The sequence below is a fragment of the Apaloderma vittatum genome, unplaced genomic scaffold, assembly GCF_000703405.1.
Source record: "Apaloderma vittatum isolate BGI_N311 unplaced genomic scaffold, ASM70340v1 scaffold13340, whole genome shotgun sequence".
In the NCBI taxonomy this organism is placed as follows: Eukaryota; Metazoa; Chordata; class Aves; order Trogoniformes; family Trogonidae; genus Apaloderma; species Apaloderma vittatum.
In genome coordinates, this window is record NW_009695111.1 from 111,185 (window position 1) to 137,364 (window position 26,180).

The 26,180-nt window shown below is 42.7% G+C and overlaps 1 protein-coding gene across 1 annotated transcript in view; it reads right to left on the reverse strand.

The window, feature by feature from the left end:
• Positions 1-25,916, reverse strand: part of LOC104274427 (SET-binding protein-like) — a gene marked incomplete at both ends in the record, with an annotated part of 132,490 nt that extends 106,574 nt beyond the window's left edge. Inside the window, one exon of the mRNA XM_009870056.1 lies at positions 25,833-25,916. Coding sequence (XP_009868358.1) covers positions 25,833-25,916 — 84 coding nt within the window. The remainder of the gene's footprint in view (positions 1-25,832) is intronic.
• Positions 25,917-26,180: the final 264 nt, after the last annotated feature.

The window sequence follows — 26,180 nt, forward strand, 5'->3', positions numbered from 1 at the left end:
TCTTCCCAGGAAGGAAAAAAATACAAAAGGCTGTCGGAACTTCTGGGTACCTTGGGCATTGCCTTCGGCATCCCCGTGGCTTGCCAAGTCTTCAGAGTTCCTTAACACCGCTGCGCCAAGATGCGCTGTAACCCTGCGATTCTGCTCTATAGAGCCTGTCAGGATGAGTGCATCCCTTTCAACACTGGTACCCTCCTGGCTTAAAAATAGCAGTCAAGGCTTGGGGGGAAAAAAAAAAAAAGATTCTAAACCAATTACCTCAAAAGGCTTTAACCTCATTCACAGTAAGAGAAAGAACAGGGATGCTTTCTAGCTTTTCCAGCCCCAAAGAATCAAGATAAACTCTCGGATATGATCCCTCCATGCTCCTTCTCCATGAAGGTGAACAAACGGACAGACCTGGTTGGAGTGAGTCCAAAGGAAGGCTACCAAGACAGTCAGAGGGCTGGAGCATCTCCCCAATGAGGACAGGCTGAGAGAGGCTTGTTCAGCCTGGAGAAGAGAAGGCTCCGGGGAGACCTTATAGCAGCCTTCCTTGGGGGTGGGGGGAGGCAAAGTCAGAAGGTGGATCCTATCTCGGATTTTAAATAGCACATAAGCAAGAGCAATTAGAAAGGAGCAAGGGAGGAATAAGGGGATGGAGAACAGCAACAGAGGAAGGCTGGGGCAAAACAACTCAGGTATAAATATTCTTTGCAGCTTTGACTGTGACTCTTGGGATCAGCTCCTCACGGTGTGTAAATCAACACACCACCACCACCGTCGGGGAGCCGTGCCAACAGGCAACGTCAGGAGACCTGTGTCCAGACCAGCCACAGGTCTCCCCTTGGAGGCAGATCCACAGCCAGCAGCAGGATTCCCATGGGAGTGTCAGGGCAAAAGAGCCCAGGAGTGCTCCCTAACCTAAAAGGAACTTCTGTGCAGTAACATCCATCCGTCCGTCCGTAGAGCAGCACATTCTGTCCTGGCTGTCAGACACAGCCCTGTGTATGTTGCTGCCTGATCTATATTTAGCCCCTGATGTAACTAAAGTCAATAGTATTCCATCAAGGCAGCTGCTCCTAACTCCAGAATAGGCTTTCCTATGCCGACTCCATCTACGCATGTCACAAAAACTGGACATACACAGCTACAAAAACTTTCCCGTGCTTACATACACAGCAACACAGTTTTGAAATAGAAGATATATGACTGTTAGTGTAGTTTAATGGTCTGCTATACAACAGCAGCAGGACTTTTTCTTAACAGAGGCGCTGATTCATCTCGTCCAGGGGTGAGTTTAAAGGGCTTAAGCTTCTCTGCAAGTAAATATTGGTCTTTCCCTTTTTAGGGTATGTTTCTGCATTGGAGCATTCCTTATCTCTGCTGCCAATGACAGGTTCTGTGAAGGGTTTTGTAGCATTTTCTGGAAAGGAAGATGTGCATATGAAAAAGAAGAATCGCACTGCAAATCCCACACTTGAGCCTGTAAGAAGTTTACATCTGGTGTTTTGTATTACTTGCATTAGGCTTGCATTAGGCACCCTGTGAATATTCCTATATGATTGCTTTTATAAAGTCAAATTTCAATTTAAATATTTTGGATTCTGTTTTGCGATGAAATGCTACAGAAGGCATTACAACACTAGAGAATTGTAGTTCCCAGGAAAGTGCGGGAATTAAAGTGATTACCAAGATAAAGGCACAGACCTGAAAATCATGAATGGAGATGGGCGGGAAATGTCATATAATTGTCTTCCACAAAAGATTCATCCATTCCTGTACATGACAACTCCCAAAATGCATTAAAACTAACACATACTAAGTCCTGTAAAAGAAGCAGGCTTCAAGAAATATTCAAGAAGTATGACATGACTAGACCTGAAGTTAGTACCGCCTATATTCAAGACCTTGACCTCCACCACATGTGCTAGAAGGGCACAGAGAACCTCTGTTGGCATTTCTGAGTTAATATATATATTTCTTTCACTAGCAAGGTGCATTTGGAAACACAAAATAATGACTCAGGAGCCTGCAAACATGCTGCCATTCTGATCAGTGGTTAAAGCCAAGCCAGCCAGTTATTAAGCAAAGTCTATTTCCAAGTTGTAGCTATCTAAAAGTTTAAAGAAATGGATGAACAGTTCTTCATATCTAAATATAAAAAAAATAAATTAAACACTATGAAGGATGAAAATTAGCCAGGATTTAGTGCATTCAAAGACACTGGGAGGTTAATGGTAAATTTCCTTAACCATGCAACCCAGAACACAAACAAAGGTCTCACATCACACTCACAGAAACAGTTCCATCTTTGCAGATCTAGATCTCATTTGGGGCAGCAGCTGGGAGAGTAGCACCCTCTGGAAGTTAGGCTAAAATCAAACACTGCCTAAACACCACCGAACACAGCAAGAAGCTTCCAAATTCACTTCCTAAAGGTTATGGGTTGCTCTTTAAAAAGACATGGAGACCAAGTACACAAAAGCATTCTGTTTGAGACTTGTTTAAGACTTGTACTTGGGTTGGGCACCAGGTGGGTCAGGAAGCAGTAAGAGTAAAGAGGTAAAAGCGTTTCAAGAATATTATCTAAGAAGGACACTGACTTCTCAGTGAAGCCTGGATGAAGCCTGAGGTTTCTGATTTCTTTTCAAACCTCTAGGCATAGATACTTCTTTCTAAAGCATTACCTTCCTCAGTCCTCCTGTGGTCATCAGAGGCACTGATGGTGATGGTGGAGAGGAGCCACCTGTGGAGATGGATGCCTGGCTGTGACTCTTCATGGTGGATCAGCTATGTCCCACCCTCCCAGAGGAGCAGAGGATTCATCACATCTTCTTTTTCTCAAGAGCCATACCTCTAACCGGATGGTCCATGGACATGTCTCCTGGGGATGTGAAGTAACTCCAGGTTACCTACCTAAGGGCTTGGAGAGTGAGGTGACACCAGAAAGCCTTGGTATGAAACAGCAAGGCACAGATTATCTCAATTAGATCAGCTCATAAAAACAAATCAGTTCGTACTTCTCAAAACGATTTCTCTGGAAATTCATTAGCAGGGAGAAAAACCATTGTAAGGAGGATGCTCTCTGAGGTAGAAAATCAGCCTTAAATGTGAAAGCCCATAATTTTTCTGGCAGTCTGTTCACCTGTGTTTCAAAAAAGGATGTTTAGAGAAGTGTACATTCTGGGAAAGATATCCCACTGCATAATGGCACTGCCCAAAGTTTGCAGGAAGAGAGAGGGAAAAAGAAAAACAAAAATGAGTTTGTTTTCTAATCTTTTTGGAAATGCAAAATTTTCAGGTTTAAAAATTCAAGGTCAAAGCAGGTGCCTTTGGTAACACTTGCAGTAGAAGAACAATATATGAGAACAGAAGAGAAACTCTATTTTCTTTATGCAGGTAAGAACCTCATTAAAAATCAATAGACCTAATTTATCCCTGATAACATTCTGTTGAAGTCTGTACGTTCACCCTAGGGATTAATTTAGCCTAATGGGTCTTCATGCACAAACAACACGGGCAAGGTTTAATTCTTGGAAGTTATCGCATAGCAAATGCTACTACAGGACTTGATCCTATCACTCATGAAGACAGAGTGTGTTGAACTATCCAATGGGCTCAAAGCCCTTGAACGATGTCCAAGTACAGCCTGTGGTGAATAAATGTTTTATGGCCAATCATATGTCACTGTGAATCAACTTTTTTATTGGTGTTGCTAATCATAAAATGAAAGAACAGAGATCAATCCATATATTTCAAAGAAAAAAAAAAAGAAAGAAAAAGAAGAGATGTGTGATCTTCCATCCCTTGTGGACACTGACAGAAGTGAGTCATCCTGACCTACTGTGATCCTTGCAAGGAGATATTTTTCTCTAGTCCTAGCAAATGAGCATTTGCCTTGCAAGGCTCTGCTCTTACAGCAACAACAAAAAATGCTAAAGATCTTGGTTTCACTGAGAATACGTGACAGTGAATTAGTGGCCCTCAGGTGTCAGTATACAGGCCAGTGAATTAAATTAAGCTCTTTGCTTCTGTTCTAATGTAGCAGAACTAATGCAGTCACGGCTCAGCACTGCAGCTTCTTAAATGTGGGCACTGCTGCTGCCACAGGGAAGGGAACCTGGTTTCTGTCCCCCAGGGAGGATGGCTGGAGTCAGTGAGCAATCCCAGGAGCTGTGACATAACGTCTGAAGACACGGGCAGGAGGAGGACCAGGCAGCAGTGGCAGCTCCAGCTCCCGCGTTAAGGCCATTAGAGGGGAAATCAAGCACGGTGGCTTTTAAGCATGGTCTGAGGAAGCATCACGCTAGAAGACAAAAAAAAAGGTTCCCAACAAAAACAACAAAAATCCCAAGAGGGCAGGAGTAACCCTTTCGCTTCCTCAGGCAGAAAAAAGCAGTGTTTGGAGGTCCAGAAAAAAACATTTCTGTAGTGCTGAGGCTGTCACGACAACAACCAAGCGGTGTTTGGCTTACAAAAAAATCAAGACAAGCTCTACAGAATAGCAGTTCTGGAAACATCCATCTTTCAAAGAGAAAAAAAAAAAAAAGGAATTATTTTTCTGAAGACTTTATGTTCCCGTATATTTTGTGCTTCCCTGACTGTATCTTTCGCCTTCCTGCTCCTGCCCCTCCTATCACCCTTGCTGCACAGTAGCAAGCTGGGTAAATATTAACCATGATAGGAAATGATTAATGAATTATCAATTGCAATCAAATTGCATAACGCAAACAGCTGGACGGTAAGGAAAAATACTGGCTGCTATGTCTTTATTATTATATTGGAGAGAAGATGGAGGCAGAAAGCAAATTAGAAGGCTGCTATGTCTACTGTAGATCCCAAAATGTATCTTATACTGGTAACTTTTTGGAAAGTGGAGCATTAGAACTTCCGTAAAACTATGGGCTTGATTTGCACATTGCCAGTTATTAAGAAGGCACATACAAAATCCCATCTTTGCCCATGCAAACGTAAGGGTGCCCATGCAAAGCCATGGCTGAAGAAGTGTAGGACCAGGTCTTCTTGGACAGAAGAATCTTGCTTGATTCACTTTCATCAGTAGCATTTCCAGCTGCTGAGTGAACAAATAAACACTCTGAAAGTTTCTCATGAGGTAGTGGACGTATTTTTCCTATTTACAGTCAAGGCTTGTAATGTATAAAGGACTGTCCTAACAAGTTCCTCCAAGGGTAAACTCAAGCAAAGTGGTGATAAGGTCGATATTTTCCAATGGGGTTGCCTAAAATATCTAGCAAAGTCAATAATAATCAAGACAACTATTAATTTGGACTACTGCATTGGGGTGTAACTACATAACCTGAAGCCTCTATGGTTGGAAACATCGGCCTTAACTATTTCCTTGTGGTTAAAGAGTGGGTAAGGAGCAGACCTGTGCTGGTTTTTGGACTTAACCACTAAAAGCAAGCCATGAAAAAGGCTGGAAAAGCTGCATGGGCACAAGAACTTGCTCATTTATCTCCTTGAGAGAGGGCTGCTCGCTGGAAAAGGGTTGGGATCGATGTTAAAGGCAATTAAAGAAGCATGGAAACACATCTGTGGTCAAGGTGTTCTCACTCAGCTCTGGAAAGGGGTTGTGTGCTACTCAGCCCCTCTCACTCCCTCCGGAAAGACAAGCGCCAGTAGCTCAGCTGCTGATTTCTTTTACATTCAGACATGGATGACATTGAGTGGCGTAACTTTAACAGCTCTTGCTTTTCTAGTTAAGCATTAATGTTTAACGAGATCTGCCTGCACAGTTGCTCGTTAGTGTGCAGTGCTACAGCTAATTAATACATCACCAGGAGAGCCAGCCTGGGAAAGGAAAGCGAGCAAGTGCATTCCTGAGGCATTTCTCAGCCTTCAGAAAAGAAGAAGAAAAAAGAAAAAAAAAGGAAATATGGGCAAAGGGTTCTTCAGAGGAGAAAAAAAAAAAGCGTTGAGTCCTCTGAATGTTTGTGCAGCAATGCTCAGCTGACTTTCTCTGAAGAGGCTGTCTCTCACCACGCATTCATCCTCCTGATAAAAGATGAGTATGTAGCCCACAAGGAGCAATGCTGGATGGGCAGCTCGAGTGTCACAAAAGCACATCAGCCCTGACACCCATACACATTTTCCAAACAAGAAGAAACAAACAAACCGTCTTCTCCCCTCCGTCCATATGTGTTCCTCTTGCCAGCTCACCTCCTGCAACGGGGGTCACAGGGAGATCAGGAAAGAGTTGTCAGCGCCTGGCTTGAGGCTGCTCCATCGTGTTTGGCAGAGCTGATACCTGCTCGGCAGGCAGGGGTTGGGTTTTTTTAAGTAATATGCTAATTCTCTCAAACATAATAGGATTCCCACGAATTTGTTGCGCCTACAGTCCCATTGCCTGAGTCGAGCGATAACCTGTCAGCCTTGCTGCTGAAGACAAAATCTTAAAAAAGCAACTCTGGTGTCTTCTAGCATTTAAGAATCCTGCTTGAAAAGTGGAAGACACTTTTGTGGTTCCCTCAATTCAAATTTCAGCCCAATTTTTAAACCAGGGAAATACTTTTGGAGGTATAAGATGAAAAACAATTTACAAATCTGAGGTCATTCCTATTTTAAATAGTGTGTTAGGAAGTACTGTTCATTTTTTACAGCTATTTCAGAATGTAAAAATGAAAAACAATTTTTTTTCTATAGGAAAAGGCAGCCCCACAGCGTTAAACTCCCTGTTTCTATGTTCTGTGAAAGAGCAGGTGAGGTCATCAGAACAACTAAGTATAAAAATTTGCAGATAAGATTTTATATTTTTAGTCTTGGGAATGTTGGAGGGAAGCAGTGAAATGGGCCGATATAACTATCACAGATTTACAAAGAGAACTCCACTTTTACAAGGCAAGTGTGTTGCAGCTGCCAGCATGGAAGAGATAGTTATTTGGCGGTGAGTCATACCCACTTAAGGATTAAAGATCAGGCCTATATGCAAGCCACTCTCAGCAGTGTTATAATTTAAGTTGCTAATACTGCTAAAGTCAAAATATTTGAAGACTGTGGGCCAGGCTCCTTAAAAACACTGAATTAGCTCTAAAATCATACAAATTAGATCCTATTTATGTGCCTTCTGAGTGTCAGGGAGTTTATAATTTAAAACTCATCACTCATTGATGCTACTGCGGAAGCTTAAAAGGTAAAAAAAAAACAAAACAAAAAAAACAAGGGAAAAAAAAACCAACCCACCACACACCTCATACCGTAACACTCTTGAAAATCACAACAGTTGGCTATGCAGGTCCCAAAGCAAAACTCAGCCCATGCAAACCAACCATCCCTCCACTCCTAGATCCAGCTGAGTGCTAAGTGGATAATGTAGGCAGGAGGTAAAACATTCAAATGTTGACGCTCAAGCAAACTGAAATGAATTGGCAAAGTTAGGACCTTTGGCACAGCAAGAATGAAAGCTTTTCACTGCTGCGCACTGAGTCTGTGGAGATAAAGTGAAAACTGTGCTCCACCACCTTTTTCATTACTGGGTAAATGACACTTGATAGAGGAATATGATTTGCTGCTATTGCTGGAGATGGAAGGAAGGAGGGAAGAGAGAGAGAAGTGCGTTGTATGATAGCGAATGATGCTTTAGTGGTAAATGGGACTCTCCAGCATGAGATATGATCTTCACTGCAGCTATCCTGTAAGCACCCTTTCATAGCAGTGAATATAAATGCCGGGGAAACTAAATTCCAACACTCATTGGACAATTCGAGAGCAACTACATTATTTAAGAAAAAAGATCTAAATTTATTTACTTTTAGTCTTAAATCTCACAGAAAAAATAATGTATGTAAATACGCCCATACATAAAGGAAGACTTCAACAGCTGCATCTGTTCTCATGATCGTCAATGGATTTCTCGTAGCAACAGTCTCTGAGATTAAGAAGTTGTACTAGCCCTGTTATCAAACAAGTGAACTCAGAGACAAGCTCTGGGGTGACCCAGCAAGACTGGAGATGAACAGACTTCAAACATGACTTTCAGTGGTCCAGGAAAGACTTGATTTAAGCAGGAGATAAACTGGCTTATAACCTTGGGTAGATAGGGAACAGTGAAAATGCATGTGAAACAAATAAACTACTAGAGAAGGAACACAAGGGCCGTTGTCCAAACGAAATGCCACTGTATCAGGTTTTGAAGAAATACAGGTCAAGAGATTTGGAGGAGCTAAAAACTAGAAACAGTGATTTACTTCTAACGTCCATTTACTAAGTATAACTTCTCTAACATCCAGGTGGTGCACACCATGCACACCACTACTACTGCCACCAAAACTTGAGTAATGGCAATATTGACATGTTTCTGTTCATTCACTGATCATTTCTGGAATTGCTGTAGCTGTCCACAGGGCCAGGGACTTGCTGTTTTGTCAATAATTAATTGCAAACAACAGTGTGTGGACAGAACAGAACCCAAGAACTTTCATGTAAACCTGCACATATTTAAAAAAAAAAGAATAAAAAGACAAATGGAATGATTACTCTTTCAGAAAATCCATCCACTAGCCTGCTTCATCATCATCTGAAATCACTTCTCCAGAGAAGCTCTGGCAGCCCCATCCCTGGCAGTGCCCAAGGCCAGGCTGGATGGGGCTTGGAACAACCTGGTCTGGTGAGAGGTGTCCTTGCCCATGGCAGGGGGGTTGGAATGAGGTGGTCTTTATGGTTCCTTCCAACCCAAACCAGTCTATGAATCTATGAGAGAACTGGAAAAGAAAGGAAAACATAAACACGCACCTAGCAGTACCTCCCTTGGACCTGAGATCATGTCTATTAACAACACAATACACAAAGGTGAAGACTTTACCTCCACATATGTACTGACATTGCAACTCATTTGCTATCTCCCCTGTTTGGTTGGTTTCTTTCCATTATATTTCTGTCTCTGGAAAGATGGCTGGACTGGTCCTGCCGCTCCAGGACAGCTCGCGCCACGGAGAAGAGAAGGCAGCATCCTGGGTAGTGCCCGGCACATGGGGCCGCTTCATCTCAGAGCTTCCTATCATTTTAAGGGCTGGTGTATAATGGCATAACTGGAATAGTTTGGGTATATTAAAGGTGAAAGATGAAAAAGTAAATATCGTCTTCCCAAATGATGAAAACCAGCATGGTTTTAGCGATGCACTGAAGATCTCCCTCCTTTGCAATCGACTTGGTGCAGTATGGCAGCAGGAGGGGAAGTTTCAGGTCAGAAACTTCGAGTTGCCACAGCCTAAACAACCAAATCAGGGACTTATCATGGGAAGTGACAGGCAACCTCAACTATAAGTGAGGTCATCAGCTACATCGAAACACTTTCTTTGAAATATATCTGCAGGAGAATAAAAACAGGATGGCAAATGATTCAAGACTAAATACACCAACATATCCTGCAATACCCTTTGCTCTCTCTTTTTGACTCCAGGAAAAGCCAGGAAGCTGAGTAGCAGCTCCGTTTCCGTTCCCTTTTCACCTCCCCTCAAGAAGAGCGACTTTTAACCTTATTATTTATATTACCCTCGCATCTGCAATTAGGCACTGTGCAAACACGCGATCGGAGGGAAGTACCTGTCCCGAGGAGCCCACAGATGGGCAGAGGCAGGGGAAGTGGTAGACCTTGAGATAAACCGTCTCACTCCACATCACAAGGCAGAGCTGGGTGTATGGGCCAGCTTGGTGACACTAAACCTCTCCTGTTGTGACAGCCACGTGTCCACCTCTGTACTGCTGGCAGCATCTGCCTGCAGCAGCAATTGCCCATCTGGCTTCCCAGGCAAGGGAGGTCAAGCAGGGAGCGGCTGAGCACATCCCCTGGCTGCAGCCCTTTCTCCTGGGTTGGATGCAATTAGCCAGAGTTATTAGAGCTGCCTTCGTGCCTTTGTTAGAACCATCAGCCTCTCTATGAACCCCATCCTACGGATGACAGGGATGCTCTGCTCCATCAGGGTCTTACCAAAGCCATTCAGCTCAATGGGAGCTCAGTAAAATAAAGATCAAATCCAACCTGAGCAGTAGCTTTAAGATTATGTGTATTTTTTTTGTTTGCAGCTCCAGCCTTTTTTATCTCTCCTCCATTTTCTCCTTTTGTAGGCATCTATGCTGTCCTGGCGGGGCTCGAGGTCTGAAAACGTTTCAACCCTCTGCAACTAGAAAGCAGTGAGATGTTTATTTTCTTCCCCTTTTCTCAGACTTAATGAAAGCTTTTAAACACAAATGGCTGGAGACTCACACCTCGCGTTGAGAATACATCTGTATATTATATCACTAAAAACTCTTCGGTTTCCTGTCTCCCAGCACACGTAAACAAAGCCCAGAAACAACCACACCTCCCCTTGGAAACTATACTAAAAAAAAAACCAACACAAAAAAAAACCAAAAAACCCCACAACAACAAAAAAAGAAAGAGCTAAAACCAGCATTGAGGACCTTTGGATGACAGGTTGAATAACAAACACACGCGCATGCACACATGAACACACACACCTACCTTGCTGGGGAGTCAGTCCCTGCGCTGGAATGTGTAATACAAGCACAGCAGCTGCCTATACCACTAATCTAAGGAAAAGGTCAAAGAAAGGTATGTATTTGGCATTTGCTTTGAAATACTCCGTAAGGAGAATGTGCTGGTGGCTTTTTTTCCCCTTTCTGTTGTCTTTCCCATATTTCTCCATGGCCCTTTCACATGCATGCCACCAAGAGAAGCAAAGAAAGTCGCTTCTAATATTCAAGATCACTTACAGAGTCCTTTGAACTGGGGTAGGTATTTTTTTGAGCAATCAAGGAAGAGAGAGGGAGTTGCTTAAATATTAAGCAGTGAAATGTAGTTGCAGCTGCTACTTGGGAAGGATAGTGGTGATCTTGAATGAGGAAAAGATGAACCTTTTGATGTTTTGAGGTCAAAAGCCACCTAAGAATGGGATTGTGTAATTGGAAAAAAGAATCTTAAAATCTCATCCTAGGAAAAAAATTAAAATAATGCTGTCAGGGTAATCTTCTCTATGGATGCTGCCTCACTCTTTGAGACAGCATTCATCAAAAAACAAGAATATCTTCTAAAGGACAAAACTCTCTAGTAATAATGCTAGAATGTGTCTTTTCCCTTGCTTAATTTCTTTATGAAAGCGGAAGGAAAATAGCCATCTTCATAATTCATGTATTGATAGCAAAATATTTAACATCTCAACCTGAGAAGAAAAGAGTAAATTCACAGGAATTACTCTATGAATTTGTCTCAAAAGGATTCCTTCTCCACCCCTGTTATTATCATTTTTTGGTGGTAGATTATTTTTCTAATAGGATTAACATTACCCTCTTGGCTTCTGTGTGAATGGCTGAGTTCACCTTGCCATAAGCTGTTTCAGTTGGAACAGAGAAAAGAGATTTCTTAAATCCTTAAAGTTAAAAAAAAAAAAGTCTCTTGATGGGTTATTCTTCCCGTAAATAGAGACATTCATATTGGCATCCCTCATGATGGAAACACTCCCAGCAAAGGCTGTCCCAGATGCAGCCAGTTTAACTTCAAGGAAAATGTTTTGGAAGAACATAATGAGCTATAAAGCTCTTGCCATGTTATACAAGAAAAAAAAAAAAAGCTCACTTGGGGCTCAGCAGTGTCAAAAATTGCTCAGATGTGCTGGCTGGACTTCCTCTTACACTCCTTCCATCATTTCTGTGCAACACACCTGTCCCCCTCTTTACAACCTCGTCCTATTGTTATGGGTGATGCCTTCATGTGACTCAGCTCTATCAGCAAAAAGGCTTCATTTCAATGCCAGGAGAAACATAGAAGAGTCCTTCAGAATGAAAGGCAAGATAAGAAAATTATTCCATCAAGAGGAGGCAGGCCATGTGCATTCCATTTGGATTCAAGGGAGAGGTGCCTCTATTCTTCTTCCGTCCCTGTTTCCCAATCTGCGAGCGAACGGAACACAGGGCTGAGGATGCGAGGCTACATTACTGCCATCAGAATAAACCTGACAGCGCTTTGAAGTCTGTAAACCAATTCCTAGGTAACTGCTTAGAGTTTCTCCCCTCCCGGTGCCCCAAACAGCTTTTCATTTGATGTTCTGGCACCAAGCTAATCTGAGAAAGGATCAGAAACTCGAAGCTATTGACAAGAGTGACAGGAGTGTCTCAGTGTGACAGCTGATTGAGCCCGTCTCGCATTTCACTGACAAATTCAATTGCTCCAGTAAATCGAGTGAAAGTCAATACAGGCAGCTCCTCCTTGGGCCCAGGGTGCACCCACCCTTCCTAGAGCCCTCCGGGGGGCCTCTCAGTGCAGCTACCTCTTGCAGGACCAATATAAGAACTCCTTCCCTGTGAATGATGGAGCTCCCACGGGCTTCAAGTCCAGCGATGTGATGTTAATGGAGTCATAGAATGGTTTGGGTTAGAGGGGACCATAAAGACCATCTTGTTCCAACCCCCCTGCCATAGGCAGAGACACCTCCAACAAGTCCAGGTTGCTCCAAGCCCCGTCCAGCCTGGCCTTGGACACTGCCAGGGATGGGGCTGCCACAGCTGCTCTGGGCAACCTGTGCCAGGGTCTCATCACTCTCATAGTAAAGAACTTCACCTTCCTGATATAGATCTTGGATAATCTTACTTCTCTCCCTCCACAATTTACTTTTTTTTTTTTTTTTTTTAAATAGATACATCTCCTGCAACACCAAGTTTCATCCTAAATCCTCAGCCCAGGCTCACATAGCAGTGCTGGAGATCCAGGCTGTCTGCAGGGCCAGCCAATTCCACGCAATGCCCATGCGGCAGTGCATTTTGGGGAGAAGCAAAGGAATTACAGGTCTGTCTCTGCTGCCTTTCTCTGGTGTAAATACACAATAAAAGACATCTGCAAGGAGCAAAATCTTAAATGAAGAAGAGCTAGGAGAAGAGACTTGGGTCTTTTACAGGTGATAACTTTGTGTTGGTTGTGAGTAACTGGGCAATTAAGCCAGTCACTTAACAGGATTTTAGAATAGAATAATAGAACCATTTAGGTTGGAAAAGACTTTTAAGACCATCAAGGTCAACCCTTAGCCTAGCTCTGCCAGGTTCACCACTAAACCACATCCCTAAGCATCACATCTATACATCTTTCTAATACCTCCAGGGATGGTGACTCAACCCCTTCCCTGGGCAGCCTGTTCCAGCACTTGACAACCCTCTCACTGAAGAAATTTTTCCTAATACCCAATCTAAACCTCCCCTGGTGCAACCTGAGGCCATTTCCTCGTGTCCTATCACTTGTTACATAGAAGAAGAGACCAACCCCACATGCTACAGCCTCCTTTCAGGCAGTCGTAGGGAGCAAGAAAGTCTCCCCTCAGCCTCCTTGTCTCCAGGCTGAACATCCCAGTTCCCTCAGCTGCTCCACACTTCAGTTATGAAGCAGGAACGTCTGTGGCTCAGAGAAAGCAAACCACATAGCAGAGTAAGCACCAGGCACGGGGAACCTGAATTTGTGCAGAAAATGGTGCAGGGAGACAGACTTCATGGTGAGGAACATATGCAGGCTACTGTTTGCAAATGGAAATCAAATAGGTTGCTATTACCAATAATGAAGTGTGAGGCTGGCGTAGTTTCTGTCTCTCAGATTTCAGCACAGTTTATTTTTATAGAGGCAGCTTCCTCGTGCAAAGTGTTGGCAAACAGGCTGCTGGCAGGGAGGCGAGGAGGGGAGAGGATGGGGCTTCTTGGGGAGGGCACAGGATCTTTTCCCACCCGCTGGGATGAAGCAATGAGCTGCGGAGATGGAGCTCCAGGGGAGAAAAGTGAAATTTCATAGAGACAAATGGCTGAGCTATTAATCTTGTTGATGAGAGGACTAGAAGAAGATGCAGGAGCAGAGGGAGGAGGAAGTGAAATGGTGCTGAGCAGGTATCAGGTGCTGAGAGGGCAAGGGTTAAAGACGACAAGCTGAAAGATAGAACTGTGCAAATGAAATGCAGCTCTCTGCTGCATGAAGTCATATGAACAAGTAACCACAGGCACCCCTACCTAGATAAATTCCCCCGTCCTTTCACTCTTAGGGCACATCAAGCTTTGCTTCTGCTTACCCTACTCAGTAAACAGCTGAGGATACAAAAGCCACGCTGTCCTGTCTGCCTTAAAAAAAAACAAAAAAAAAACCCCATTACAACAGTTCCACTCCAGCCTTACACTCTGATGCCAGGATCAACACGTAGATGGCCTGCCTGCCCCGCTCCCACCACTGCTCAGCACCTCAGACCCAAAGAATCGTGCAAGTTTCCCTTCTTCTCAGCTCTGCGCGGACACGTGTGCTCCCAACCGGATGACTTCATCTGGACCAGATCGAGCCTTCCCAGTCAACATAAATACAGCACGTTGGAACTGGAAGCGATTTTCAAAAGGTTTAAGTTGGGTCCCTCTCAATTTTCACTCAGCACTTTATACATTTTGTCTGCTACAAAATGGGAGCATTTTATATTCCCAGCTCCAATACATATTTTATGAACCTTCAGAAAAGCTGCCTCCTATGCAGTTAATATTTTCATTCCAAAGATAACTGGTTAAAATGCATATTAATAGATTGGGCATGGAAAAAAAAAGAAAGAATTTAAAAAAAAAAAAAGGCAAAAAAAAGGCAGGTGAGAAATGCTGGGGGAAGAAAAATAGCAGCAATGTTTGGAATGGCTCAGTAGCCAAGACAGCAAACCTGTTTTTTTTTAATGAGACCACCCAAGTGAGCAAGACCTTAAGCTCTTACTCACGTGTGCTATGTTCACTGCAGTGTAATTCAAAGTCCAGAGGGGAGGTAGAAAAAGTAATAGTGGGGTTTAACAAGAGCTTAGCAGATGAGAGAAAGTAGTGGATTCCCATCAAAGTTCATTCCCAACCTTGCCAGCCGAATATCATGTGATCTCCAGTCCGGTTCAGTAAACACAGGAACAGGGAGATGGTGCTGCTGGAACAGGCTGTCACTGCCTGGACTTGCCAGAAGTCAACTGTTGTTCATCAGCTTCTCCTGAATATGCTGTTGTGGGTTTTTTTTCTGGAGGTGACTAATATCACCTTCTCTAAACACATTCCTGACTTCCAAACAAAAAATAACCAAAAAACCCCAACCCTCCAACAAACCCAAAAATCTCTTCTGAAGGCCACTTAAGAGAAGAGCATTTGAGCTTGCGGTTATTTTCTTCAAAAAGCAGCCTATACAGGAAGCCTTCCTTCTTTTAGTTAATTCAACACCAATCCTTTATGTGTTATGAACAAGTGAGTTGGGTTGGCTGAGTCAGGTCTAAGGTTCATTTCCAGGTCATAATTAAAAAATATTGCTGGTGAGGAAACTTTATGATGATACAAGTGCCATGATAAGACAAACCAAGAAGTAATAAAGGAAAGATAAGTTTAGAAAGCCACTTAAAATACAAGTGGATGGAGACACAACAGATTACCCAACAATGGCAAAGGTGGGTCCTTAGATTACCACCCCTTTTGCTTTCTCTAGTTTAGCTGAAATTCACCCACCTGCAAAAGCCTATCATTAGATTTAGTGATGGCATCTCCAAGGACAGAGCAATGGTCTTGTGCAGGACTGGCTGTATCAGTATCCTTACTCCCTGGGATTACCCTGGTTGTATCCTAGCCTCTAGGAAAGAGGATGATTGATGTGTAACAGCAGAGAGGGAAGGAGGGGGACAAACGGGCGGGGGAGAAGACTAGCAAAATCTGGTACCCAACATGAAACACTTAAGCCCAAAACTTCCATGGGGATATGATCCTACCCTGCAGCGTTGTTATTTTTTTTTGCCACAGAATTAAAAAGAAGGACTTTTCCTGGTGTCACTGCAGGCCACAGAGGATAAATTCAAATGACAGGGCTTAAGTTATGAATATGGGGAATTAGAGATGAGAAGTAAAGCAGCTTATAATGATTCTCCCATTTGCTCTTTGGAATACAAGCTTCAGTATTGATTTTGAAATGCCCTATCTTCATCCTAGCGGCTTCTCGAAAACGAAGCCAGGGAGTTTCTTCGTCTTGCAGCCTCTTCAGTATGTTTTGATAATGATAAAAAGAGAATATAAAAGCTTTTGCAGGCTGTTATTCATCAGGAAACATTCCTTTGTTTTTCTAAGTACAACCATTGACCTCTAGGGAGGATGTTGAGAGAGATACTTCAATTGACTTCCTTACGAAGATAGTTGTGGTTCAACCCAGAGCTTCAATTCCTGACAGAGCAGAGGGAGCTATAGATGTCTCAACAACATGTCAGTCAGTCATCGAAAGCTAAATAGTAGGAGTGCCCTGCAAAGAGGCTACATCTCCAACCTTGCATCATCGGGGAACAAATTGCTGATGCACAGCAGGTAGCATCTCCTTGGCACCCTGTTTACACTGATACCCAGGCAGCCTCAGGACACTTACCCAAGTGACAACACAAGTATCCACATCTAAATGGAAATGTTTGCACCATTTCATCATCACATGTTTTTCCATGCCTACAAAGTGACAAGGTAAAAGACCAAGCAGCACACGCTGTGTTGAGGAGGACATAGGGTTGGAAAAGTTAATTTTATCATTTATTCTGACCCCAGCTCTGATGTAAGGTCATCAAATGTCCCATTCGGCTGCAAAATATTTTGAACTCTTTATAAAAGGCTTGACATCAACCATCAAAATAGTCATGATGGGCATCTTTGGTGGGAGAAAACACAGGGCCTCATCCCTCATAGCTGTTCCCTATTTGCTCAGTGTCAACGTTGTGTGAGTAGAGTCTAACCCGTTCCAACAACAGGGTGAAATGACTAGTCTGTAAAATAACTCACATCCTTGAAGAGATAAGACTAGGAAGGAAAACTAAGGTGTAATTATTTGGCTAATTTTGCAGAACAGATCAGCGCTCAAGAATGAGAGCCTATTTCCTAACCACTTACACCAATATTCAGCTGCCAAACTGATCCTGCTGCCCTCCAAAATTGAACATCACTACCTGAGGAAGGACAGTGAAGTTTCCTATGGATTTTCATTTTCCTCTCTACATTTTTTTCTCAACAAAAGAAAACCCATTAATATTCCATCATTCCCGCATGCAAGGTGCAGTTGCTAAAATAGTTGTGCACTTAACAGCTTACAGTTGTAGACTGAATTGATGACACTTAAAATGTGCCCATGAGCCATAGCAGAATGATCCCATTATGGCAGTGCCTTAGTAATGTTGTGTTCGTTAAGGTTATGTTGTCTGGTTTTGAGGGTTTATAACCCAGCTGTGAATATACTCTCCAGGCTAGAACCAGTTGCAGAGGGGATTTAGTCCCACAGTGAATCACATGGTGTTTTATTTCCTTTTTTTTCACCCCTACTTTAGATAAGATTTTTGTCTGGTTCTTTTTAAGATACAACATGTAAAAAAAAAAAATAATAAAGCATCCCTCTGTCAGGATGTTAGAAGGAGACACACTATATTTCAAGCTAGTGTTAACCTACCTCAGGCAAGGCCTACACCACGCTAATATCCAAGTATTCCCCAGTCTTTAATGTAAAGGATATCCATGCTGCTTTCACTGGTTCATAAAGAGAGCTGAGGTCTTGCAGGAATTAAATTTCATGTCTGGTTGTGGAGGAAACCTGTGGCAGACTGAGGGCCTGAACCAGTGTCTCTGAAGGGTGAGCTGATTCTGTAGACACTGAATCACTTCTACCTGCTATAAAGACTTTCAAACTATAGCTTAAATGATTTCTCCCCTGCACAAGTGATTTTTTTTTTTCTTTTACAAAGACAACTTGAGTTACAGTTTTATTTGATAGAGCTTTCTAAGTGGTTTCCTGGAGGTAATGTTTTAAAAACTGATTTTGACCTATATAAGGAAACTTTAAACCCAGTCCTAGGCTGCTAATGTCTCACACCGAACCAAACTCATGTGCACGAGCATAGACCATGAAGTGGGATATAACAAAGAGTAAAAGGATAGAAGGAACAAGAGGCTGTTTAGGCAGAGCAACACAAAAATATTCCTATCAGCATGGTCAACCCAAAACCAGAACAAGCTCCCACGAGAAAATCAGGAAGAATCTTCACCTAGGTTGCTGGAAAATTCAACTAAATAAATTTTCCCTGAAGAATCAAGCATTGTCAGGATCAAGTATATGCTAAATGCAGAACAACCATACCGGGTACAATTCAAAGCAGATGACCTGCTGAGATTTAGGACCTGAATTTCATCTCTACACTGACTCTGGTACAATGTGAGTAAAAGGAGGGTGCAAACTGCCACCATTCTGCTTGGGTAGCATTTTGCACCCATGCCGAGAGAGGCGTGAAGTTCTCCACAAAGTTGCAAGCACAACACTCCAACCAACGAGGGGGTCCTTCTCTCCATCTGCCATCCTCCACCAAGCCTTTGCACTTCCCTTGCACCTCACAGCTCTCAGCAGCTCTGAGCAGGCCGTTCAGTTTGCATGAACCCCAAAGTAGATGGGAACTGGATTCTCGTGGCATCTGTCATCTAAAAGGTGGCTGACTGATCCTGACCCTACCATGATGTCTTCACACATTGGCATCTGCTGAGGGAAAATGGGAACAAGACGGAGTGGGAGAGGCAACAGATGCAGCCAGAATGCCAGAGAGCGATGGGGGAACATGGTCTTTGCGATACCTTAATCGAATGGACAGGTCCAAATCTTCACCTGTGCCTTTTCCTCATTCATCTGCATGTCATCACCACCCTGGCCGAGCCTCCTTGCAGCAGGTAAGCTGCTAATATGGAGGGCATGGGACCACTTGGCATGGCTCAGCAGTGCAGCTTCTCTCTTCCGACTCTTCCCCTCTCTGCCAGTGCAGAGAGATCAGTGAAAACAACAAAACAGTTATTAATGCTCTCTGGGATTGCAGAGCCTGAAATGGCATGAGACAGCATTTTCTTTGGCTGCTTTGGTTCTCTTTTAGCACACTGCTGCACGCTTGCCTTTGAGGAGTCTAAATGACCCTTTCAAATTCAGGATTTGAGGCTGACTATGACAATTGATAACACTAATTTTTTTCATGTGTGGAGCACTTTTCATTCAGAGAGGTCTGAAATTGCTTTTCAAAACTGTATGGTTTCCCTTCATCCACCACTGAAATGAACCTACCTCCAAGGTGGAACAAAGGACCCATCAATGCAAGATGGCAGTCCACAGCAATTTAGGGCAGCAAGTGAATAATGTGTCCCACTGAAGGCGCAGGGTCAAGTCAAGTTGGCAGAATGCATATTTTGAATGAGAGCCTGGACAAAACATCATTGCCAGGCCTCGCATGCTCCAACTCGGGAGGGAAAGTGCCATGGGATCATCACTCACTAGAAAAGGTCAGAGTCCTAAGTTTCACATCTTGAGGAGGGGCAGGGCATGCATTCAGAACTGCCTCAAAAGCAGGAAAAAAAAAAAGCAGCTCTCTGACTGCCACCTCTGAAGCCTTCCCTGCAAAAAACAGCTCTTAGTAGAGTTTTTTAGTCCCCTCCTCCCCCTTCCTGTAGAAAGGAAAGGCTCTATTGAACTTCAGTCTACACTGTGCTACACTGTACAGGAAGCCCAACCCATTTTGAAATTAATATGAACCCTAAGAGTAGGCCATAAGGTGGAAAACTCTCGAAGGGAGTACAAGACTATTCACAAAATGAGCGAGAAAAGGAAATAGGTGATTATAAAAGGTCATTAGAAATGTCAGCTTACCAATGGCATTGTATGAAGGGGGGGTGTAACCCACTGCAACACAAACCTATTACAGCTGAACTTCCAAAGGACACCCATAACCTCAATCTCTTTTGTTCAGAGGCTTACATTTAGGAAGTTTCTTTCATAACATCAACCCTCTAAAACTTACATAAATCGAAAGAATGGGGACTTATCCACCCAACCTCCATTTCACAACTGCTTCAATGCCACTCAGCAGATGAATGAAACTGAAAAACTCTACTGGCCACCAGGAATGCAGATTTTTAACATTAGATTCAGCAATTACCAAAGCACACAATTGGGAGGTCCAGATAAAGGCAGCCAGTGAGTCTCTCGTTCAAATACCTCTTGTCCTCACAGTCAGATCCACCAGCAGCAAGAAAATTTGGGCAAGTGAATGGAAAAGCAAAGGTGGCTCACCTTGCAGAGAGAATACTTATATCATGGGGGGAAAAACACTCCAGTATGGCAGCAAGAATAAGACGCAGAAGTATTATAGAAGTAAGTACTTTAGAAAGTAAAAGATTCATTGGCAGGATGAGTGCAATGACAGAGCTACAAGGGTTGTTTTAATAGTAAACAGTGCCAAAAAGGATGCATTTATCAGTGGTGTTATACGTAACAGTTCCTCGAGATCTCACAGGACTGGGTGATCTAGGACTGTTTCCTATAGTCCCGTGTTCCTTGTATGATCACCTAGACTGTTCTATTAAACAGACAAAGTATTTTTAAGGGTGCTTTACTGTCCAGACACCTCAGACATTTAACATCCTCTCTCTTTGTACTTTACTTCTTGTTTTAGCTTTTTATAACCTGTGTAGAACCCAATGATTTTTTTTTCAAGTGGAGATTCAAACTCTGCCATAAAATTGGAGTAGGAGATAGTAGACAGCATCTCTTCACTCCCTCAATTCCCTCCTCCTGCTTTCTTTCACCTCAGCCAATTCCTTCATCTATTTTTATTACTCTCATTTCTTTTAGCGGAGAGAAACTTTAACCATGGGGGTGTGATCCACACTTGCTTGGATGGAGTGCGGAAGCCTTTGCACACCCTCGTTTCGTGCTTCAGTGCATTTCTTGCTGACAAGTGGAAGAATGCAAGGGAGAGCCAGGGAAGCTAAGGCAGATTCTCCAAAACCTGGTCTCAGGCCTCTGCTACACCCTCAACAGATATTACAGCCCCGGCTGCCAAAGGAACTTAACTCCGACACAGTTCAGGCCAGGTCAGTCAGCTATTTAAAGAAGTGGGTTTATATATATACTTTTTACCCTCCTTCTCTCCCCTCTAAACTCTCCCTCCATTTTTTAAGACGGGAAATTACCAGTAGCCCTAAGCACGTAAAATTTGACAGCGGTTTACCAGATAATTTGTATTGGTCCTTTTGTCTTTGCTGGTACTTTTATTCCTCAATACATTCCTTCAACCATTAAACAATGTTCCTCCCACAACAACTTTGGCAGAGATCAAAGGAGTGTGGCAGGTTTTCTACTGCTACCCTCCAGGTATCGAAGAACTAGATGGAGAAAAAAGATGCTTTTTTTTGCTTCTTCTAAAGGGTTTTGTCCTGGATTTCCACACTGTCAATGAAAACATTTTAAAAAGTAATTAAGGTTGATCTTTGGGAGTGGGGCAGTTGAGGAGATCAGTTTCAGTCTAGTATTTAAATCATTGTGGTTTTGCTGAAATAATGATGACATCCATTGATAGCACTGCCTCACCTTCTTAAAAAGAATCTATACTGCTAGAAAAGACAGAACAGTTATGAAACAAGCCACTGTCCAGTCTTAGCAGATCTTTGGTGACACAATAAAATACAATACATATGATATATGACATATCTGGCTTGCAATCCCCAGTCCGGTGATCTGGAGAGAGGAGCTGGACTCCTCAGAGCTCTGTGCACAAGGTGAACAAGTGCTGCATGCCTCACCTCAACAGTGCAGTGTTCCTTCAAGGACACCAGAAATCCTCAAAAAATGTAGTTGTTTTGAGGTCTGCTTGGTGCAACTGGAGTCCCAGAGAGGTAAGCGCATCTGCAGTTTCATCAGCTGTTGAAACCTGCCACAACCACTACAATAAACCTTAAAATCTTACATTTGCAAGGACTGCACATACATTAGGTTGTACTGGGATCTACCTAAGCTTAAAACAGAAAATCAAGTGGACAAATGAAAAAGCATCAAAGAGATTATTTCATCCCCAGTGCTGCACTCAACCTTTGGAAAGAGGCAAACTCTCAGGAGACTTCAGGGGAAAGGAGGACACTCAGATGAGGCTGAAGAAGCCCACAGGGGAAGCTGCCTATTTCATTTCTGGAACGTGGACCTTGTGCATCTATTTTTAATTTTGAATTGAGCTCCTCTGCCTCCTGCCAGAAGGCCTGAGCCCTGTGCCGATGCAATGAGAGCACTGGCCCAGCCATCCCCTAATAGCTATTACTTCTTAATAAAGAGCAGCACTTAGGCAAGGGATGAGGTTACTGTCGGAGGGGTCATGATTAATAATGATTAATCTGATCCTCACCAACATGAACTGGATCCACCATTCACTAAATAATTACTCTGCCGCCTGGATACCGTTTCCAGAGGAGGCATACATTTGTCATATTAAAACCAAAAACAAACACACAGGAGGACCTGACTTCTCAGTAACGCTTGAGCTCACACGAGTGAAATAGAAAAAAAGACAAAAAAAATCAAAGAGTAAAAGCAGTTAAAAACGTTGATGAGACACCTACCTTTGGGGAGAAGCAACATAATACAAATAAAACTAAACCCCAAGAATGCAGAGCTGCATGTGCTGAGAATATGGAGCACTCTGCTACTTCTGGTTCTCAACATTATGCATATCTATAATATGCACATTATTTGTCTGCCCACACTTTTTTTTTTTCTCTGTTTTTAAATGACACTTTGCTTTCCTCAGAAAGTACATAAATGAAATGACTCCCCGGGAACCATCTTTCCTGCTTTATGTGAATATACTACTTAGCACAAGGAAATCCTAGTCCAGGGTTGCCATTCTTATGTAACAACTCACCTCAAATAATAAGCAAGAGTATAATAATTTGTGGGGAGGCATAAATCACTGGGAAACTAATAACCACTCTGAAGAGCATACATGAACCTTACAATTACAGTAGGATGTTTGTGGTGCAGAGACTTGGTTCTGGGCCTAGGAGCATGGGTGAATATCACTCCCACAAAGCACACAAACAACCGGCAATGGTGCCAATGGCAGCTGAGGACATGGGGGTTTTGCTGCCAAGTAGTGGCTTTGTTTTGGGACTCCTCTCAGTCATCCTGCTTCACTGACCCAAAGCTTCATCAAGACCATCCATGGAGGACGGGACTTTAGGTCTTCAGAGCAGGTGGAGGTTTTCAAAGCTTTCGTGGAGTTTATATTGCACTGCTTAGCCCTCATCTTGTAGGGTTTGACATGGACTCAGGGACCACACAATGTAGACCATCCATCTCTCTTCCTGCTCTGGTGCAAATCCAACACAAAGGTTGGGTTCTTTGTGAAATCCCAGCCCCGTGTGAGCCTGTTTGGACTTTGCCCTCTACAGTGATGGGGACAGGATTTACACATCAGCAACCTGCACCATGGAAAATATCATGCAGATAGGTGCCTTTGGATGCCAGACTTTGCAAAGTAGATCTCAGATCAAGGAGGTTTAGCTGCCTTCTCTTCTAGAGGGACACGGAAGAAATGTCAGTAAATGAAAACTTCAGCAATGGAGTCATGGCTTTGTTCATCTAGGGGTTTTGACTGGTGGGAAGTGTCTCTAGAACCTTTTGCAAGTTTCCAAATGACTTGGAAGAATGAAAAAAATCTTTGCAAAGTATCCAACAAAAATTCAAATCAAAAGCAGCTAGTTAGTCCCAAACCTTTAAACACCTAATGGTACAAGAACCATATACCTATTTATTTGTACATTCATGAAAACGAAAACTAAGTTGCATTTTCACAGAACTTCACAGAGGCATCACAGGAAAACACAAAGCAAGACCAAAATTAAAAAAAAAAATCCAAAACAGCCCTCCACAACAATAAGGAAGGTAAATCTTTAAAATCTGAGACAGGACACAGAAGGAGGGGATAAAGCTCTGCAAATAAAATTAAATCCAGTGCAGTGTTTTTCCCCTTCACAAATTGAAACAAGCTGTTCCTAAAATAATGCTTCCTTGGTTTTCTGACAATTAGTGTCCTGAAGGATTAGCCGACAATCGTCGGCAAGTGTTTGCCTTTCCCAGCCGATGTCACCATAGAAGTCTGTGTTTATCTACAAGGCCCAGGGGATAATTTATAAGCTGGGCTGAGGTCCTGCGTTCACAGACAAATGTTCCACACTGCCACCCACCCTCCTCTACTAGTTTCCTCCCTGTCCACCTCCCATCCCTTGAAATACTGACAGGGACCTGTCAGGGGCACAACAAACGATCTTTACAGCCTCTGGTGCAAGCACTTGCCCAATAATTTATGCTGATAGAGCAAAAAGAGTTATTGAGATGGTCAGCCCATAACTAGATATCAGAAATTAGATTTCAGAAAGTAACTAAATGCAGAGAATAACTTATCTCTGTCCCAAAAAACATAAAAGAGAAAGGGATTTCTTACCCCTCCAAAAACTATTCCCTACTCTATAATTAAAATATTGCCATCAATGGCAACAGTCAGGGATTATTCAAGACAGTGTTTTGTATAACTTCTCTGCAATCAAGATGTTCCTATTTCAATTTTAATCTCTACTACAAATGGTCTGATACTGTTCTAGTTCTGCTGTAAATCAAGAGTGATTCAACCAGAGTACATCAAAATACAAAAGACTAAAATTGGCAGAAGTGTTTAATTTCTTAATTCATTTTCTCCTGATGTGTTAGAATCTCAACATGAGAAAATTAAGCTTGTATCTGAGAGAATGGGAAGCTATTCTTTAAAGAAAAAAAATGAATCTTGGTCTTGATAGTGGACTGATAGTATAGTTCATTACAATGGATTCATTATTTTGAAAATATTAATTAAAAAAAAAAAGCCAACATCAATGAAAGACTCAATCCTACACAGCATTTTTAAGTGTGACTAATGCTTCTCACAACAGAGCTCACCGCAGGATAGATAGATCTGCTCTCAGATCTTCTCAGACATTAACAAAACAAGGCTTAGAAACATTGTTATTAATTAGGGTTGACGAACACGCAGAACCATTTTCCCTCCTGACGCTTCATCTCTTTCCTCATCAGTAAATTACCGGGAGTTCCTGGAGCTTTGTGGACACTGCCTGAATCTGATTCAGGTCTGTACTCGGTCATAGGATGTTCACAATGTATATTAGAGAGCAAAATTATTTGATATTTGAGATCAGCTTCTTTACCACAATTAACATTGAATGACCCAATATTTATAAGACGTCTCTGCTGAAATCAGATTTTGTTTCATCTTCAGAAAGAATGATCTCCGAGTTCAAACTTGTCTTTAGGTACAAAGCCAGAAGGCCATAATAACCAAAAATTTTGACAGGGACAAATTTGGCTGGTCTGAATAAGCCCAAAATGTTAGGAGGTAAGAAGAGACCACCAGCTTGGCTGTTGTTCAGGGCGCAGTCCACCTCTCTTGCAATTCCTGAACCCTACAAGTGGTCCCACTCACAGAAATTTGACCAATTTTAGAACAAGAGGCCATTCATTCCAGGTAATGAATATTGAAAAACCTGGCCATCAGTTTGTGAAAAAGTTTTTAAATGTCTGTTATGAGGCACTTTCATAAAGAAGTGATGGTGTCACTTCAGAACAAAAGCATGCAACCATCGCTGTAACCATCACCCATTCAGGCAGTTACAGTATGAGACTGAAGGGAGTTGCATTTAGACAGCAAGGAAATGCAATATTCTTTAAGAAAGGCATTGCCTGGAGTGCATTTTTATAAAGAATCAGAATTCATGAATAAACAAAACAGGTAGGAATAAGTTAGGCTAGGGCATTAACAGCTCCTAGGGCAACGAATCCCTGATCTTGCTTGAGGGTTTTTATACAAATAACAAATACAAAAAACAAAAAATGTTGTACCACTGTCAGTCATGCCAAGGACCCTGTGCCCAGGACCCCTGATAAGCAAGAGCACAGTTTGAATCAACCAGATATTAACATCTTATTTCGTTTCCACCAGTTAAGGTACATATTGACTGACCTGATCTGAGTCTTTCACTTGAGTGTTTCTCCCTTTTCTGCAGCCACAACTCATGAGTAGTTTTGCATCTCCAATGACTTTTCCCTGTAAGAGATAAGGCGAGAAAAACATCAGTACAGTATGAACCACAGAAGACCACGAGCTTTGTATTTATGACCAGAAGCAAGGTACTCAAGTGGCACTTGGGAAGCCTGTGGACTCATCCAGCATTGCTGAGAGATACCCTTCCACAGAGGGGTAGCTCCCAAGCTACCAAGGAGACTTCCACAAAGGCCAATATCACAGCATCTGAGACAGCACATAGATAGGGGTGGAAGAAAAGCAAAGTATGTGGAAAGAAACAACAGG